We start from the raw sequence: 20,940 nt of genomic DNA, 5'->3' as shown, positions 1-20,940 counted from the left end.
AAATAAACCCAGCACATTTTGGTGTAGTCATCAATAAACGTCATGATATATTTATTTCCATTTGCAGAAGAAACAGACATTGGACCACATAAATCTGAATGAATGAGTTCAAGTTTCCTATGTGCTCTTGAATGTGAATCATGAAAAGACTGTTTGTTATGCTTTCCTAGAATGCAAGCATCACATTGCTTAAGTTTTCTAGGAATTGTAGGCAAACCAGCAACACCATTTTTCTTCAGTAAGCGGAGACTGTCATAGTTCAAATGTCCAAATCTAGCATGCCATAATAAACTTGATGGAAGTGTACCTTCTTCATGATGAGAATTGTATGAGAAATGTTGTGCATGAGCAGATGTTCCTTGCAGTTTGAGAAGCCTTTCTTCTTCTATTCCCCAATTGACAAGTGAGTGGTTAGATGCTTTTCTTACCTCAAGCTTGCCATCAAACATATGAATGGAGTGACCTTGCTGGCGGATGTGGAACAAGGACAGCAAGTTTCTCTTGAGCTGTGGGAGATATAGAACATGATCCAGAAGAAAGTCTGGAAGACCAGGCAGTTTAAGCCTGATTGTGCCAAGCCCTGATGGCTTGATTTTTTATTGATCTGCAAAGTATACTGCTCCATCAACATTATTAGTGAAATCTCCAAAAAAATCTTTTCTATGAGTCATGTGGCAGGTTGCTCCTGAATCAAGCAACCAATCATTTTTCCATGAAGCAAGTGAAGCATTAAACAAATCTTCATTGACTCCAATGTTACATTGTGCCTCAACATAGTGAGCGGATTCAGGTGCTTTACCTTTGTCTGTATCATCAATTTTACCTTTCTGTTGGTTTCTTTTCTGCTCAATTTTGTCCCATGGTAGCTTGCATGTAGAGGCATCATGTGATCGATTTCTTTTGCAGCGAATGCAGTGCAAATATGCCTTTTCTCCGTGAGAATATCTGCCCCCCCCCCGCCTTTGAAATATCTTCCTCTTCCTCTCCGTCCTCCTCTTCCTCTTGTAGAATCTTGAGCAGGATGCTTTTCTTTATGAGCAAGGCACACAGTCTCTTCAGAAGATTCAAGGGTTGTCTTCTTTCCAAAAGCTTTCTCTCTTTCAGCAAACTTTTTCACAAGAGAGTCAAAGGTTATATCTTTGAGATTTCCATTTGCTTGCAATGACTCAAGATAATTGGAGTAAGTAGGATAAAGTGCCTTGAGAAAAGCAATAAGAGGAATATCCAATTCAACCTTAGTGGATTTTATATCATGCATTATAGACTTTACTTCAGATGCAAGAGCAAGAGGATCATTATTTTGCAGTTCAAGAGTGAAGAGTTTAATCATGAGTTGAACGACTTCAAGTGCAGAATGTGAGTCATAGAGTTCTTTCATCTTTTGTAAAGCTTCAAAGGCAGTTGAATATGACGAAATATGGCGACTCACCTCTTCATTTACAGATGCTGCGATTAATGCATAAGCTTTGTTGTTCTTGTTTTCCCAAATGATGAGCTCTTTGTCTGAGGTAGGCTGTACTGGGTCATTGTCTCCTTCTCCGACACACACTCCTTTCCACAACTCATTGAAAATGAGGGTGTGTTTTATCATCCGGGACCATTCAGGATAGTTCTCCTTGCCAGTGAGAACTATTCCTACCATGGATATGATTGAATGCATTCTGTAAAAAAAACTTTTGCTGATAGAATAGAATACTTCTGCCAATATACAGTAAAAATGTACTCAAAAGGGCATTCTCAAAGGGTATTATTGTCCACTAAAACTTCTAACATAAGGTTTTCATGTACCCATTGAATCACTGCCATCACAACTTCAATACACAGAGAGAAAATGACTTTCAAAATGTACACGGCTACCAATAAAAACATTCAATGCATACGTAGTATACGGCCTCTTTTAAAAGGGCTCAACGCATCATGGACGTTCTGGCAGGCCAGCGTTTAATTATTTGAAAGGATATACCATGACCAGCGTTCAAATATTACAACAGCGTTCAATTATATGAAAGAATATTAGAACAGTCAGAAACAAGTCCGCTTGTTGTTCATGTAACCCATGCATCCATGTGTATGGTAGCGGCCAAGGGATGTCTGCATGCGGCAAGGGAAGGGCGAGGCTCCTCAAACTGCCTTCCTCTAGTGATGGTCTCCAGTTATGGTGGTAGTCTCCTCTGACTGGAACAGAACTCTCTGCGGTCCTTCTCCAGATTCAATCACTCAAGTTTACAACCTTCAATTGACAATCCATAAAAAAATCAACGTAGAGGGAAATCCAGCGCCGAAAATGACTGTGCAAACTAGAGACTAATGGTGCGATGATGGCGTGATTTGCAACTTAATGGTGCGCTAGCAATGAAATGGGCACAGGAAAAACCATCATAGCAGATTGAGAGCCTTGATAAAGAAATATGAAGAAACACACATTAGAAAAATATGAAACGCATGTCCGGATGGAAACCACTGAAACGCACCAGTGAAAAGACTAACCAATGCAGGTTGGAAAATAACGCACACTGACAGACAGGCGGGGGCGTAACAGAGTAAGGGCGGCTAGATTTCAATAGACAGCGTTCAATGGAATGAACAGCATTGAAGGGTATACACAGCATTCAAATGTCAGACCATTCACAAAAATTTTAACGTACAGCGCTTCTTTCAGGACAGTATGGACAACGCTGGACAGGACAGTATGGACAGACACCTTCTAGCTGATAGAGAGCCAGGTAAAAGGAATATGGCAGACAGACAGAGGAGTTACAAGGAGCATGAGAGCTAAAAATGGAGTTGGCTCTGATACCATGTCAGGCCAGGCAGTAACTCCATTAGGCAGAAAAACTGATTCTTATTATTCCATCAGGTATGTCTTTGTTATATACAATAGGGTGTGACTGTTCAGTTCATCTCCTGATGACTGTTCACATTCCTAATTTAATTATTTACATAAATTCACCCAATCATGAGGATTAGGTGTCAACAGACAGATTATCCAAGGAGGTCGCACTCCAGCCACAGTGGCAATGGTTGATTCAAGAGCAGACTGACCATGATTTCTACCAATATTTCCACCGACCATATGAGGACCAGCCACTTGATGGGGCCAACAGGCCCTGATTTGATGATATTTTCTGATATATCTGTGTATATATTTATATTAGCTCTTTCATGTATATATTTTTGACAGACTTTCTATCAGTTTTGTTTAGATTCCCAATCTGGGAAATTTTTGATGAGTTACTATATGAGAGTGGCACAGCCACCTATACAGCATATGCTCTTTAGCATCTACAACATGTAATTTTCAACATCTTAATGAAAATTGTGATTTTTCCTTGGGGAAAAAATAATAATAATAATAAGTTTTAAAATAAAATGGGAAAAAATGATAAGAGAAAGTTAAAAAGAAAATTAAAAAAACTTAAAATTAAAAAGGAGTGGGTTGCTATGTGGTGAGGAGCAACATAAACATTTTTAAATGTAAATTTATATATTTATTTCAATTTTTAGAAATTTTGAAGTATAAATTTATTTATTTATTTCAATTGTTTTCTTAAAAAAAATTAAAGTTTTCTAAACTTTTTAGATTTTAGAGAAAAAAATATAATGATTTAATTATTTTTTTTCAAGATTGAAAATTTTATATTTTTTTAATTAATTTTTTGTAATTTCAAAATTATTTTGCTTTATTTTTTAATTCAAGTTTTTCTTTTTAATTATTATTATGTTTTCCCTAAATAAAGCGATATGATGTTATGGCAATGGTGTCTCTCCGCCCATAGCCATATGTGATGATAAATCTTCAAATAGTATTTCCATGCAAAGGGATTGGGAACATTAATGGAGTTGAGTGTTAGAGGATGTATTGCATTTAGGGCACACCAAAGGACATGACTATGGGAAGGATAGAGATGGTTTGATCAATGTGCGCCCAACTTAGCATACAAAAAATAATCTGACAATCATGGCTCCCCAAAAACATAACAAGCCCTTACAACCACTTTAACAGCTCGATGACAGAAAATTGTTTGGCTGATTTCCTATTCAATCTCGTAATCCTCTACTTGCATGTTATTCACTGCCAATTTATGGTATCCAGTTTCTATTAGCATTGGTATTGTTTTTATGGCTCCTCGTCCAACTTGAAGTCGATGTCGCATCAACCACCTACGCTTTTCTCTAAACCACCCCTCTTTGTTCGTAATCATTTGCAAGCGACGAAATCGTTGTAGGCATTGAGCATGCCAATAGTGAGTAAGAAGAGGTTGTCACCATGGTAACTGAGTTTATACCAAACGCTGGTTTGACTCACGCTAGAGACATTAAATTCCACTGCACCATGCAATTATGTTGGGAACGTTAAAACTTTTGTGGCTCATGCCCTAGCTCTCAAGACAACAATCGTAAGGACATCTATGACCATCTAGAGCTCACTGATAATCAAAATCATTTTCTAATCACTCTTATTTATTATTGGTGAGTCAAGACGCATGGAGGGAGGATACATGTTGAAACTCCCTGATCCTTTGTTCTTTATCAGAAGATGCAGGCAACAACACTACTTTCTGATCACTGGTTTTCATGGTGTTTTCTCAAATTTTATTTTATATTTTTTGTTTTATAAATTTCTTTAGACATTTTATATCTACAGGTTCAATTACCATACTAGCAAGCCTTTTAAAAATTGTATTGTTTATAACTCATATGATTGTCGTTGTGACTTTTATATTATCAAACTTGGTTCCCTACTTGCGCAGGTCCCTTTGTTTTGTTGTTTCTTTAGGATTGTTTATAACTCATATGATTGTCATTGTGACTTTTATATTATCAAACTTGGTTCCCTACTTGCGCAGGTCCGTTTGTTTTGTTGTTTTTTTAGGTCTCTATTATGAAAGATCATTTATGCTTTACTTGCCTCCATAACATTAAGCTTTTGCTTGGTAGTAGTCCATCTTAGCAAATTGTGAATGTATCTATGAATCATATTTGGAGTATATCAATATAGATCCATCTCAAGCACAAATCTGCCAAGAGCCGAGAGATCAAATCTCATTATATGTAAACCTCTTTTTAAAATGCAATACTTGAAGAAAGATTTACACGTCAAGAGATTTAATCCCTTTTAGTACTTGATAAATCTGTGATTAAGATAGCTCTATGGTGGTTTTTTGTCTCTCCATATAGACTGTGTAATTTTTCATTGTTTAAATTGTACTTTTGAATAATTTATTATTAATAATATTTTATATTAAAATTTGAATTAGTTACACACTTTCCTCTTATTAAAGAGTAACTAAATTATTTTACCATATATGTGTGTGTTAATATGGATATTCTAATAATTTATTTAAGTTCTATATTAAAATATTTATAAGAGAAATGGAAGGTTTTTTCTTAATTTTAATTATTTTATTTCTTTAAAGTTGTATAAAACTATATTATTTAACTATCAAAATATTTTATTTAAAATTATATTATTTAACTATCAAAATATTTTATTTATTACTCCAAGAGAAAAAGTGAAATATCAAGGAACTAAGTGAGCACAATGAAAATGCAATTATTAATATTCTATAATGTTTTTAATTAAAAATAGCCAAATATGTATAATCATTTATGTTTTTATTATATCCAACAATATTTTTTCATTTAAACTCTTTTTTAAGGGGTATGTGTCAACTCCAAGTTAAGCCCGAACAGAATTACAAATCCCCCTCATACTAGATTGTAGAATGTTTTGTTGTTTTTTTAGATCTCTATTATGAATGATCATTTATGCTTTACTTGCATCCATAACCCTGAGCTTTTGCTTGTTAGTAGCCCACCTTAGCAAATTGTAAATGTATCTATGAACCATATTTTGATTATACCAATAGAGATCCATCTCAAGCACGAATATGAGCAGAGAGAGATCAAATCTCATTATATGTAAACCTCTTTTAAGAATGCAATACTTGAAGAAAGATTTACATGTCAAGAGTTTTAATCCCTTTTAGTACTTGATAAATTTGTGATTAAGATAGCTCTACAGTGGTTTTTTGTCTCTCCATATAAACCATGTGTAATTTTTCATTGCTTAAATTATACTTTTGAATAATTTATTATTATTCAAATAATTTATTTAAGTTCTATATTAAAATATTTATAAGAGAAATGGAAGGTTTTTTTCTTAATTTTAATTATTTTATTTCTATAAAGTTATATAAAATTATATTATTTAACTATCAAAATATTTTATTTATATAAAATTATATTATTTAACTATCTAAATATTTTATTTATTACTCCAAGAGGGAAAGTCAATGAACCAAGTGAGCACAATGAAAATGCAATTATTAATATTTTATAATGTTTTTAATTAAATTTAACCAAATCCAAATATGTATAATTATTTATGTTTTTATTATAGCCAACCATCTTTTTTCATTTAAAGCCTTTTTTAAGAGACATGTATCAACTCCAAGAGCTAAGCCCCGGTTGAATTACACATCCCCCTCATACTAGATTGTAGAATGAGCCTCTCTCCTCAATAATGAAAAAGCATGCTTACAAACAAAACAAAAAAACCATTATGTTTTTAGTTTAAAATGTTCGCTTTGTTTTTGGTTTTGTTTCTCATCTTTCGATGTTTTTCATCTTTCAATGACAATTTAGGCCGTCATCATAGAAACATTGCAATTTTAAGCCAAATACATAAATAAATAAATAAATAACAACAGAAATTAAAAGAAAGACAAACTAAAAAAAAAGGTGCTACTTGTAACACTAAGTTTCAGTTAAAAGGTTGATTTTGTAATTTCAACACACAATAATACCAGTTGTCATGGCCACAGTTTCAAACAAAATAAATTGTTAACCACAAAGAAAGTTGAGTGATGTTGCTAGCACCACTTTTCATTTTAGGGGTCAATTTTATGGTTTCTATTTGAAAAGGTATTGAATATGGAAAACATGATTTCAATCAAGTGGTAATTTTAACCTCAAAAAACAAGGTGATGTTGAAAACACCACTTTATGTTTTTTGAATGTCAATTTTAATGTTTTTGTTCGCAATCTTACAGAGAATAGTTGCAAAAGTTTGTGAACTTTGAAAAGTAAAGGTTGCTACTAATGGTACCAATTTTTGAAATAGGTTTGAAATAGTCACTAGATGCAACCTCTAAAAACACTAGAACTCTTTAAAATTCTCTTAACGTTGTTTTTTATGTGGCCCTTCATTCAATTCAATATAAAGAAAGGCATAGAAATTATAATTAATTTTTGCTCAGACCACATTTCTATCCTATATTTGATTTATTGGTAGGCTTATCGAGACTACATGTAATTAACCCATTTTATTGTATTTTTCTATATACGACTAGATTAGCTTACGCACCCTCTTGAGGCTAATGCCTTAAAACCCTAAAAAAAATGTCCATAATTAACTCATTTTATTTTTCTATATATAACTAAGTTGGTTTACTCACCCTCCTAGGACTAATACCCGTAATTAACTCATTTTATTTTTCTATATATAACTAAGTTGGTTCACTCACCCTCCTAAGACTAATGCCTTGAAACCCTAAAAAAAAATGTATGCATAAAGCAATGTTCAATTAATGTATACATACAGCAATGTTGAATTATACCTTGTTCACTAGAGTTATTCAATTATAATTATACCTTGTTCGCTAGAGTTATTCAATTATACCTTGTTCACTAGAGTTATTATTTGATAAAAGATTAGAGATTCTTCTAACGTACTTGTCACTTGTGCTCATCGTTCAAGCACTATTTCATTTATGATATATTTTCCACTTAATTCAATTCAATTCAATTGAGATTTATTGGAGATTATTTCATTTATGATGTATTTTCCACTTGATTTAATTGAATTGAGATTTATTAGAGATTCTACTCTTTATCCGTTATTTTATGATCTCGACGTCATTAACAATAGCAACGAACCAAGATTTGTTTTTTACAAGGAAGATATATGGTCAAATGCTCATTTGACCACACCAAAATGCATGTTTAAAAAAATACCAACGTATAAAAAAATACCAGATATATGGTCAAAAGGCTATAAATACCAAAATGCATGTCTGCAAAGGAGGAAAAAAAACCAACAAATATCTAATGAGATTGTTTTCACCGTCCATAACTCTGGAGTTACAAAAATGAAAATAGAAATAAAATAATGATGGAAAGAAAGAACGAACCCAAAAAAAAGGCTGTTGAATATGGCCATGGGAAAAGAGCAACTAGAAGAGGCTTCACAATACTCCTCTGTGACAGCGGCATATGGGCGTCACAATGTTGGACTTTGAGAGATGAAAATTTGTCTCCATATGAGTGACATATTGTCTAAACTTATAACTTGAGTCTCCAAATTAAAGGGGCAATGTTGTGGGTTTCCTCGATCAAAGACATTCAGATATAATTCAGCCTTTGACCATGTCATTTAAGGCCTTGAACCCCATTTTATGTGCAAAAGCGCGAAGACCAGAGAAATATTGTAGACCTAATCTTGAAATGAGTGCACCTAAACATATTCTTTAACCCCGGAATATGACATCGTCCCAGCCATAGATATCAGAACATTCTAAATCCTGTGCCTCACCTACGTCAGAACCTTGATAACGATCATATTTAGAAATCCCTGCACCAATAATTATTTTCAAGATCTTCCTAAGGTATGGATCAAGGATGCATCCCATGATGGATCCTTAGTGTGCTTAAATCTGTGATAGATCCTGCTCTAAGAATCTAATAGAATTATGAAAATAACGGATAGAAAATGAAAACGTAACGTACAAAGACCATAGATTAAATTCTGGAAGGTATTTAATTGAATTCAATCTATATTCATTTTCTAACATTTCGTTTACATTTATTATGTAAGAATTACTTGCATTTCATCACAACATATCCCTTACCGCCTTAGAAAGCATGACCCAAATGCACAGCATGAAAAATATAGATTTCAACAGATTTGGAACCAGCATTGACGTTTCTGTATGCAGCTATTTCCAATAACCATATTGGACTCTTATATTTCAGCTATCTCAAGGCAATGTCATATTAGATCGATACGTGAGATAACAAAATGCAAATCAAACATACAACAGCATTCTGTGAAAATGTTGCATAACATTGCCGAAAAATCAGGGTAAAGGTAGTCAATATATCAGAAAAACATCTGGATCATCAAATATTCAAACGAAAGGACTAGGGTTTCAAAACATTTATTGTGCACTTATTTGCACTTTAAGGAAAAAAATAAACATCTATATGCCCTTGCAACATTTTCTTTGCAAGATTTCTGCTGTCAATGCAATATTTTCCGAGTTCCTATAAATATTGCCCCTTAAATTTCTAGGAAATCTTTAAAATCTGTTAAGCATGTCCTAGATCATCTGTGAACAGTTTCCAAGTCCGATGTCAAGCTGATTTCTGAAAGTGTCATCCACAAGCATTGATGCTAAGAACAGCTGCCATATAACAAAACCATATATGCATCAGCATATCCACAAGACAAGCATGATGGCTGCCTCTAGAAAAGTAGCGCTACATTTCTTTAAGAAAAACATTCTCAGGTCAATATCCTTTAATTCAAGGACACTGCTCGAACTCCTAGGAAGCAACGATAAATACATTCCCTTGAAAGTTTAATCAAAGGAAAGAAATAAAATTCTGGACTCTAACCTACTGAAACAATGAACCAAAGGACTTTCAAAAATCATTACGGTTCATCAAAAAGAGAAGTTGGTGCTTAATGACTAGAATCCTCCTTTTCACAGAATGCCGTATATTGATCTACATCCAACAATGACTCCAAGTCTGCAGCGTTATTCATGCGTACTTTTGCTATCCATCCACCATCGTATGGGCTTCCATTAACCTGGAACAAAAACACAATTATCATCCCTACAAACATTGGGTAAGGAAGGTAGTTTATAAATAGTACAAGAAATTCAAGAGCATGGCAAGCAACTTGAAATTTAAAAACTACGCCAGACTTATGCAAAATGTTATGTATCATGCTACAGTAAGTGGAATTTGCTCAACCAATGCAAATATGACACTGCACACAAATTGGCTAAAGAAAAACACCCAAAAATTCTGGCTTATATTAAATGTGTAAGTTAACTTTGTATATAGTTAGCACGCTTGTATTCTTGTTTGAATGAACAATCATCCAATGGTTCTCGAGGTTAATAGTAAATGGTAAATTAAAAATCGTGAATTGATGACTGACTGACCAAGAATATACGCGGCAACTCCTGGCCCTCAATGAATCATATAATCAGTCCAATTGCTAGTCTAGCATAGACCTGCAAATCTGCATGACCTTAGATTCTATGCTGAAAACTCTCATTGCAGGTGTCCAAGCAAACAGATTGCTCCACCCCATGAAGTGAACAATTTGCATCCAACCAAAAAAACCTGAATTGGGAGACTCTTTCAACAACGTATTTGGCTCACGTATCATAAAGTTGACCTTCGTTCACCATAGTCTTGTCTTGTGTTTGACAAAAAATAGTGAAGAATATAACAGTTAAAGAATACGAACATTATATAAAATTTCAAAAAAAATTAAAAATTATAAGAAAAAGAGATGTACGTGTATTGTTGATTGCTTGCTACATAGTTGAACAAGTTTTGGTTACAAAAGAATTTGCAAAATGTGTTCTGCAAAAGTTTGTTCAGAATCTAACAGTGAAAGAATACAAACATTATATAAAATTTCTAAAAAGTTGAAATTCTAACAAAGAAAGGAGGTCTATGTGTATTATTGATTGGTTCTCTATGAGGCACGTCTTCAACAAGGGCAATGTTATGGACAGTTGCCGAGGTGATTTCCACCTTCAACATCAAAATTAGGGTAATAGCAACCTAATGGAATATCATTGATGGGTTCCGGGAAGATGCATTTGTCGTTGCACTGAAGACACGATGAATGCCGCAACTGCTTATCCAGGTGACCCAACGGATAGGCATTAACCCATGTGCAATCTTCACATCGATGGCTTTTGCAAAAACAATTATTGAGTTATGGAATTTAAGTTTTCTATTCAGGGGGTGAGTAAAAATTAAAGTGCAGTTTTTATATTTGGTGGGCGGGGGGTTGGTCAAAGTAAGGCAGGGTGCTAGGTGAGATGATAGAGAGGTAACACTCAATATAAGGAATCATTATGAGACATCAATACTTATGTCACTTTATATATTATTATGTGACCAATGTGACTTTAAATGTTGATGTTAGAGGTTAGATGGTTAAACCACCTAAGGATGCTATATAAGCTATGTAATTATTATTATTATAGCATTCTTTTTAATCTTTATTATTATTATTATTATTATTATATATTTTTTCATTTAAAATTTGGTCAACAAATCCCTTATTCATTCTTTGCTTCTTACTCTATGCTCTCATCCCTTTATTTATTCTTAAATTATGGTCAAAGACTGTTATTCTTAAATTATGGTTAAAATTTGAATTTTTTATTAACGTTCACATCAATGTTTACTTAGTCATTTCTTCTAGCGTTTACATAGTTAACTACTTTATAAACATCACAGTATTCTTTTCTTATCCATCTTGCTACTTGAGTCCCTGATGATGGGTGGCAAGACCACTCGAAACGTAGAACATCATAAAACCTGCACACAGCATTTATCCAGAAACTTATCAACATGATTATGGGCTGTGGAAATATACATGATCAATGTTGCTAGGCATTTGGCTAATTTTGTGGCAACAAGAGCCCAATCCAAATCCCACTGGGTGAGGAACACTAGACTACACCAATGAATTTACTGGGGACAACAACCAGGAATGTGGAGAAGTGTCCTTAGGTTTTCTACAAGGTTTCTCTTCATAAATGCTTAGATGGATAGTTGTAAATAGCCCATGCTTTGGTACTCTTCATGTCGCATTAGTGATTTATAATGATGTGGACTAGGTCACTCACTACATGCTACATGGATCTCATACATAGTTCTTGAACATATAGACTTGGCACATGATAATGATCTTTGAGGAGCATTCCGCTTATCCCTTGCTTGGCACATGTTTTGATGATGGCTGTCCTTAGAGATCAGGGTTCATAGCACACGTTTTGAAGTTTCCTTAACACGATAAGTAGATATAACAGCTTAGCACAAACGTGCGTCCTTAGGTTTACCCACTAAGGTTTTCTCTTCATAAATGCTTAGATGGATAGTAGTAAATAGCCCATACTTTGGTACTCTTCATGTTGCATTTGGTGATTTATAATGACGTGGACTAGGTCACTCACTTCATGCTACAGGGATCTCATACATATACTTGAACTTATAGACTTGGCACATGATAATGATCTTTGAGGAGCATTCCACTTATCCCTTGCTTGGCACATGTTTTGATGATGGCTGTTCTTAGAGATCAGGCTTCATAGCACACGTTTTGAAGTTTCCTTGACACGATAAAGTAGTTATAACAGCTTAGCTGTGGAAATCACCTTTATCATGTTTGTTATATTTTATGATAATCTTCTGGAGATCTGAAGTTTGAACCTATCAAATTCCCACTCAGAACCCAAGAAATGGAAAATAATGGATTATACTGCTGTGAAATAAGATTCCCAAAGCAAGAAAACGTGGCCCAGAAGATCAGAAAATGCCCCCATGAGTGAAGATAGTGAGACAGGATAATTTCTATCCTCAATTCGAGGTTTGTTTTCAATCGTGTCAAGCATTTTGCAGCATAAATATGTGGATATTTCAGCATTATCTTAACATTTTGAACAGTCAGCAAAGCAGGGCACTCTTCCTCAAAGATCATGAAGTTATATGTCTACAGGACAAGCACAAAAAAGACCCTCAATTAAAACCAGTATTGCAGACCTTCAGGATAGATAAGGAAAATATTAAAGTACTGAGCAGCAGCACCCACAGTTCTGGGTTGCCATGACTCATGATAGCCACTTGTCCTCAATCTGGATCCATTTGTTAATAGTTTGTTCTAGACAATCATTGAATTTCTTGCACATATTCCATGGGGATCCACTCTTTGTGGATGTTGTTAACTTTGTTTGAGCACCTCCCCTAAGAAGTGAATGACAATTAGCAGAGATTTGCTACAGCAGAAAAGGGTCCATTCTGGGCACTTTGTCTGGCCGCAGAGGGCAGCCTGGAGGTGAAGATATTTGTCAAGGTATCTCCTTGCCATATTTATGAGTATGGGAACATAAAGAAGTTTGAACCTATCAAATTCCCAGACAGTAACCCTAGAAATGGAAAATAATGGACTATACTGCTGTGAAATAAGATTCTCAAAGCAAGACAAAGTAACTCAGAAGATCAGAAAATGCCCCCATAAGTGAAGATAATGAGAAAGGATTATTTCTATTCTCAGTTCAAGGTTTGCTGTCCATTGTGTCAAGCATTTTGCAGCATAAATGTGGATATTTCAATGTTATCTTAACATTTTGAACAGTCAGCAAAGCAGGGCACTCTTCCTCAAAGATCACAAAGTTATATGTCTACAGGACAAGCACAAGAAACACCCTCAATTAAAACCAGTATTGCAGACCTTCAGGATAAATAAGGAAAATATTTAAGTACTGAGCCGCAGCACCCCCGGCTCTGGGTTGCCATGACTCGTGATAGCCACTTGTCCTCAATCTAGATCCATTTTGTAATAGTCTGTTCTAAACAATCATTGAATGTCGTTCACATATTCCATGGGGATCTGCTCTTTGTGGATGTTGTTAACTTTGTTTGAGCGGCTCTTCTCTAAGAAGTGAATAACAGTTAGCACAGAGATTTGCTACAGCAGAAAAGGGTCCATTCTGGGCACTTTTCTTGGCAGCAGAGAGCAGCCTGGAGGTGAAGATATTTGTCAAGGTATCCCCTTGCTATATTTATGGGTATGGGAACATAAAAAAGTATCAAGACCTCGAGTATGGAGCACCTAGTTCTCTTTAAGGGCATTCATCAGCTTTCCTGAAAAATGCCCAAGTATGAAAGTCAGAGGTATATGAGCAGTCCTAAATACAACAAGTGCAAGGAAGGGTCAAAACATACTTAGGGCATACATGTTAGAAGAAATGAGAATTGGAAGCACTTTGGAAAAGGATCATAGAACCAATACTGCTCCAAGAGTATGGCTGGATTGTTATGGAGCAAAAGCACTTGAATTGCAACATGGCGCAATTCGTGTCTTTGGCTAGGGATCAACTGCATATGCTTTTGAAAGCCACTGGAGCAACTTCAACCATATTCACTCCGAGAAAAGTGACAAGTTATTCTCTAGAAAACCACAACAGAAAAACTTGTCACAGTGGCTCATTAGGTTGATGAAAGTGAACTGTTGTGATCACCCGGACAAAGTTTTAAGTCTATCCAATCATGATTGTGGTCATGTCTGTTTTGCACATGTGCTTGCAATAGTGGTCAGGGCCAAGTGCAAGTCCTGGACGACTTTGGCGCAACAGATATTCCCAACTCATGGTGCCATTGACTAAGGACACTAATTTGAATGTTACAAGCTAGCTACAATAACTGTAAACTCTCCCAGATTGGTGATGAGAGAATTTGCTGCAAAAGGATATTGGGAAACCAATTTTAATCTCTCTCTCTCTCTCTCTCTCTCTCTCTCTCTCTCTCTCTCTCTCTATATATATATATATATATATATATATATATCAAAAGAGCTTGTTTATGTTATCAGTGATTTGCACTTGCTTTAAACAATGTGACCAAAGATTCATCTAATTCTTCTTCTTGATGGTTTGAGCCCCTTCCAAAAGCATTAGTAGATCAAGATGATCTCGACACTGATTGTGATAGAATAAGTGGTAAATTTAATGGTGATCATGATTCTAGTGGCTCCACTACCTCAAGTGCTCTTAATGATTTAGAGCTTTACGATGTAACAAGTAAACAATCCAAACACACTAAAATTTGTGTTAATGTTCTATTGTTTAAGGGGTCTCAATTTTGTAAAATATTTCAATGTTAGTCTAAGGGCATGTTTTTAAATCTTCAAGATAATCTCTTTGAAATATATCTTTAATGAGAAATATTCGATGTATTGGAAACACGACATGAACGAAGGAGCTTGGACTACACTTACAATCCAAAAATTTGATTTATCCCATATTTTTCCGCAGTCGATTTTTCATATAATATGATAACACCAAAAAGAGTTATTTCTAGTTGATAGAATTGTAAAGTTGTATCCACATCACAATACAAACTACGATTTTTTTCTATTCCTTAATAATTGCATACATTAGCAACCCAATCACGACCTTTATCCTTTGGCCATGTGTAAAGATCTTCTCAACTAGATCTTTATAGAATTCCTCTCCTGAAAAGCTAAGTCGACCAGTACAATATTCATATTCATCCCAAAAGTTGATCAGCATGTTCATATGTCACATTTTGTGCAACAACACTCTTGCAATGCCATAATAGTACAAGGCCTCAAAAAGAGGAAAATTTCTTTAGGTTTTTCATTCAATCTTTAATCTGTTACATTGCACAATTAGACAAAAATTAGAATGTAATGCCTACCATTACTGATCCCAGTGATTATTAATGCTACCAATAATTCTCCCGTAGCAGACTTCATTCAACACACAATGGAGGAGAAAGAGCTATGAGTCAATTGAGCCCCCAAGTGATTTTTAGGAGAGAGAGGTTGATTAAATAATAAATCCTTATTCAATGGACGAAGATCAAGTCAAATATAAGGATTTTGTGAACCTGTACTATTGATAACAGGATTTGGATTAATAGTACTTAATAATTGAGGCCCAACTCCAACAAAAGACTTAAAGGGCAATTGTGTGCAAAGCTCTTCTCTCTCTTTTTCCTAACGAGTTAATCACCATGCTTGTTATTCAAAATTTTACTTATCTAGATCAATACTGCAATGCCAAGGAAGTCCAGTAACCAGGGTAAGTTGACAACACAAGCAAAGTAATGGCTTTGTAGTAATTATCCTAAATTTATTTCATTCAAAGGAAAAAAGTAACTTACAAACAACAACTAGCCATGAATATTCTCACCCACCTTCTTTGTGTGGGAAGGGGGCTCCTATCTTACCACTCAATAGATGTAGCAATCATGATGAAAATGTATTTTGATTCATAATTTAATGCATGCAGCACTTTTCAGGAAAAAAAACTACAAATAACAAAAAATTCATGTATGCATTAACACACGTCTTGGGCATAGCATCGATGACAAGACTCTAACTCATGGGATTGCAACTGCAACTCCTAGATATTCTATTAAACTTAAAAAGTACACAAACACTTCAGTCACTCAGTGCTGACATAATTCTTTGAAAAACCAAGTTATAGACAAAAGTTGCCACATTGTTACTTTTAATTACAAGGTTGTACACACATTTCATATTCTTTATACCTAATCAACTCCCAAACTTCTTTGTTTTCTGCAAAACGTGGTTGTTTAGGTTTGCACTGCTTCAATTTCCAAGGCATTCTATCTTTCTTCAATGGAAATTTTCAACCTTGCCTTGTGAGCCACCCCATTTCAGACCCTACCCTTACACATACCATGAAATACCCTTGCAATTTCTCAATATGCCACAAACTAACTTTGCAACCCATCACAACATAACCTTGTAATCTGTATCCACACTACCTTGTACCTTGCAATCTACTATCATGCCACAACCTATCCTTGTGATAGTAATTGTATAAGAAGATTTGATGGTCCTTAGCAGTACAAGCTTCAGGACTGATTTTCTATAGCTTGCCTGTTCATATGCCTTCAATTTTTGCCAAGATTGTTTTAAAAATATGTCTAATATATATCAATGGGGCCTGTATGTCTACAAGGAATTGATTCATTAACTACTCCTATCTAATCATATATATAAATAAATTGGTAATTTAAATGTCAACCATGAACATCACTCACATATTAGCATTGCTTCAACCCTCAAAACTTTAAAACTTTAACCTCAAGTGCCCTCTATGCAATGAGGTAATATTGTTGTAATTTAACCATTTTATATATAAATATAAAAATAGATATATATTAATATTCAGTGACTGGTAGATGAATGCACATGCAGGCAGCCGGTAAAGTTGTTCTGGTCATAGAGGAGAAACAAGACTTCAGCATCAGCACTAGAACTTTGTTTATACGAGTTGGAATATAACAAGCTCTGTTAACTACAAAAAACCAGTGTTCCACGGGGACGCGTCCCCCAGGGTGGGGTGCACGCACCCCGCGCACCCCACGCACCCGGGACGGGGAGACTCTCGGGGGTGCGTTTCCCCACGTCCCCCTTTTGGGGAGACTCGGGGAGACGCAAGGGGGTGCGTTTCCCCAGTGTGGGAGACTCGACTCCCCGAATGGGGTTCTTCTGGGCGTCCCCCCCGAAAATGGGGTTCTTCTGGGCGTCCCCCCCGAAAATGGGGTTCTTCTGGGCGTCCCCCTTCATTTTTGTCTAATTACCCTTTATAAACTAAAAAAAAAATAAAAAAAAAATGAAAATTCATTTATTAAAAAAACATAAAAAATAAAAATAAACTAAATTAATAACTACAAATAAAAAATTACATTAATATTGAAAAGTAAGTTAGGGTTAAAAACTTAAAACTTAATTCGACTTTTTAGTTTTGACTTGCCGCCTTTCATGAAAACGCATTACCCTTCATTGTTCAACGCATTTTTTCGGTTCTCTTCCATTTTCTGAGTTCTGAACAAACCTTCAGCGCATACTCCAGGCAGTCCAGGCAGCGACAGGTTCAGGTTGCTGTTAGGTTGAGGCAGCAGCATTCTCCCACAGCCGCAGCGAAATCGTGGACAGGTTCAGGTTGCTGTTAGGTTGAGGCAGCAGCGTTCTCCCACAGCCGCAGCGAAATCGTGGACAACATTCTCCCACGCCGGCAGCAACATCCTCCCACGCCGGCAGCAGCATTCTCCCACAGCTGCAGCGAAATCCTTCCACTCCGGCAGCGGCATTCTCCCACGCGGGCAGCGCCATTCTCCCACGCCGGCAGCGACATTCTCCCACAGTCCCACGCAACAGATGTTAAGTTTTAGCACTGAACAGAGGAGGAATTCATTTCTGAAGTGATTTTGTGAGGAGGACGTTCGGAGGAATTAGTTTTAACACTGAACAGAGGAGGACGTTCGGAGGAATTCGTTTCTGAGGTGATTTACTGATTTTGTGAAGTAATTTTGTGGGATTTTTTGCTGTCTCTGAGGTGGTTTCTGAGGTGGTTTCGTTGGGCTTCTCAGCCTTCACTAATCTGGCAATTTATTATTTAAATTTTAATGCTGTTATTAATTATTAAATTGTTTTAACAGACTTGTGCCAAACCCTCCACGCAGGCAGCATTGCTGCTATACCATGGTCCTCCACCCAGCCGGCATATTTCAATATTTGCTGTAACTGTAAGCCTGTACAGTGTAAAGTGTAATGCAACGCAGCTGCTCCAAAGTCCAAACTTCCACGCAGCTGCTCCAGACTGTACACAGTGAGTTTGACTGCAATTTTTTTTAATTTTTTTTTTCATTTTTCACTGTTTCAGTGTTAAAGTTTTGAAGTTTTTTCATTTACATGTCATTAAAAATTAAAAAACTCAGAACTGTAAATTCAATTGTTTGTCAAATTCACTGTTAATTTTTTTTTTTTTTTAACTCAGAACTGTAAAATTTAAATTGTTTGTTAAATTCACCGTTTAATTTTTTTTTTTTTTAAAGCAAACCCTTCTTGCAGGGCATTAAATAATACAAAATCTGCAAAATAAACTATTTGCAAAATGAGTGACAGCGACCAAAGTGGCAGTGACAGTCAAACTGAAAATGAATATGATTCTCAAACGGAAACAAGGAGTCCTCTTCAAACTGAAACGCAACCAACAAGGAATGAAACCCATTTCAGTAGTACAGCTAGTGCTAATGTCATTTCACCGACTCCAACGGCAACCCCATCAAAGTCATTGGCAGAATATGCAAAGGGGACATTCAATCCAAGCAAACCTCTTTTGCTATATGCTACCAAAATCACTGGCCCTTCAACCCAACCAAAACCGGGAAGCACAAGAGGTGGGACACGCCATTGGAAATGCAACATTTGTGCCCATTCTTGGGCTGGGAGTTATAGTCGTCTCAGGATGCATCTTTTGGGTGTAGGTGGCAAAGGGGTTAGCATATGTTCACATTTAACACTGCTGCAAAAATCAGAGCTCTTGAGAATGCAAATGGCAGCAGATGCAAAGGGCATGTTCTCAAGCAAAAATGTCATGGCCCAGCCTCAAGAAAATTCTAATGAAGCCACAAGCTCAAGAAGAAAATCAAAGAAAGATATGCCTCCACCACCTCATATTGGGACTAAGGGTTCCCGCTCTTGTGCAGTGGGACCAACTCTTGCAGGGATGTACAGTGAGTTGAATCGTGATGATACAGATGATGCCATTGGCAAATTTCTTTTTGCCAATGGAATTCCTTTCCATGTTAGTCGTTCTCCTTACTAAAAGGAGATGGTCAAGGCAATTGCAACAGCAGGACCCTCATATGTGCCCCCAGGTGAACATAAGTTGAGGACAGTGATATTAGAAAGGCAAGTGGCCAATATTAATGTGCAAAAGGAAACTTTGAGGCAGACATGGGTGAGGGAAGGTTGTTCTATTGTTATGGATGGGTGGACAGACATTGCCAAACGTCCACTCATCAACATCATAGTCACTTGCCGAGAGGGGCCTTTCTTTCTTAGAGCTATTGATTGTTCTGGAAAGCGCAAAGATGCAGCTTTCCAATTTGAGCTTCTTCGTGATGCTATAGAGGAGGTTGGCTCTACAAATGTTGTACAGGTTGTGACAGATGCAGCAGTAGTGTGTAGATCAGCAGGATTAATGGTTCAGAGTAAATACAAACATATTTTCTGGACCCCTTGTTGTGTGCATGCACTCAATAATGCATTGAAAGACATTGGCAAAATTGAGTGGGTATCTAACTTGGTGACAGCTGCAAGAAATGTGCAAATGTTTATTTGCAATCACCACACCTCCTTAGCCATGTACAGGTCTCATGCGAGGAAGGAATTCCTCAAGCCTACTGATACCAGATATGCTAGTTATTTTCTTTTATTAGAGAGGATGTTGGAGGTGCAGTCAGCATTGCAGGCCATGGTTGTGACTCCAGATTGGAACAGATGGGCAGAATCCAAGACAGAGGAAGGGAAGAAAATCAGGATTCAGATATTGGATAATGATTGGTGGACAGATTGTGGTTATTTGGTGTCACTCTTACGTCCTGTAGTTGAGGTCATTCGCTACACTGACACAGATTCTCCTAGTCTTGGAGAAATCTATGAGACTTTTGATAGTATGTTGGATCAAGTAAGGGTGGCCATTCGTGAGAAAGATCCTTCCTTAGAGTTCTATACGACTCAGATTCGACCCATTATTCAGCGTAGGTGGGATCGAATGAATACACCTTTGCACATGGCGGCATATGCACTCAACCCAAAATGGTATGTGGCAAGAAGTGGTAGAATTCTTCCCATTGAAGATCCAGAGGTCAAAAAGGGATTTCGAGCAGCCATTACAAAGATGTATAGTTCAGAAGAAGGGAGATCCATTAGGAGACAGTGGATGCAATTTTCAAGTCTAAGTGGTCCCTTCAACAAGCCGGATGCAAGGGAAGATCGCAATGATTTAGGCCAGACTGACCCCATTGGTTGGTGGACCATGCATGGGGATGAGGCTCCAGAGATCCAACATCTTGCTATTCGCTTATTGTCTCAGATTGCTAGTTCCTCTGCAGCAGAGAGGAATTGGTCCACATATAGCTTCATCCACTCTATCAAGAGGAATAGACTTTCCTCTAGGAGAGCAGAGAAGCTAGTTGCAGTGCATAGTTCTCTACGTCTTGCACATAGGAAGACACCAGAGTATCGGAGGGGACCAGCAACACGATGGGATGTGG

General features: G+C 36.3%; 1 protein-coding gene across 2 annotated transcripts in view; it reads right to left on the bottom strand.

The window, feature by feature from the left end:
- Positions 1-9,161: 9,161 nt before the first annotated feature.
- Positions 9,162-20,940, bottom strand: part of LOC149238393 (glycine cleavage system H protein 2, mitochondrial-like) — a 46,288-nt gene continuing 34,509 nt past the window's right edge. The window contains exons 4-5 of one of the 2 annotated variants that reach the window (XR_016246375.1): positions 9,682-9,877; positions 9,162-9,467 (exon numbers count right to left, since the gene is read on the bottom strand). Coding sequence is in view for 1 of the 2 variants with exons in the window: in XM_089373018.1 (XP_089229144.1) it covers positions 9,749-9,877 (129 nt within the window). In the remaining variant the exon portion in view is untranslated. The remainder of the gene's footprint in view (positions 9,468-9,681; positions 9,878-20,940) is intronic. The other variant, XM_089373018.1, reaches the window with a different exon arrangement.

The sequence above is a fragment of the Pinus tabuliformis genome, chromosome 8 (assembly GCF_031772625.1).
Source record: "Pinus tabuliformis cultivar Carrire ecotype Pingquan chromosome 8, CPIR1, whole genome shotgun sequence".
NCBI lineage: Eukaryota > Viridiplantae > Streptophyta > Pinopsida > Pinales > Pinaceae > Pinus > Pinus tabuliformis.
This window is presented reverse-complemented; position numbering and strand designations above follow the sequence as displayed.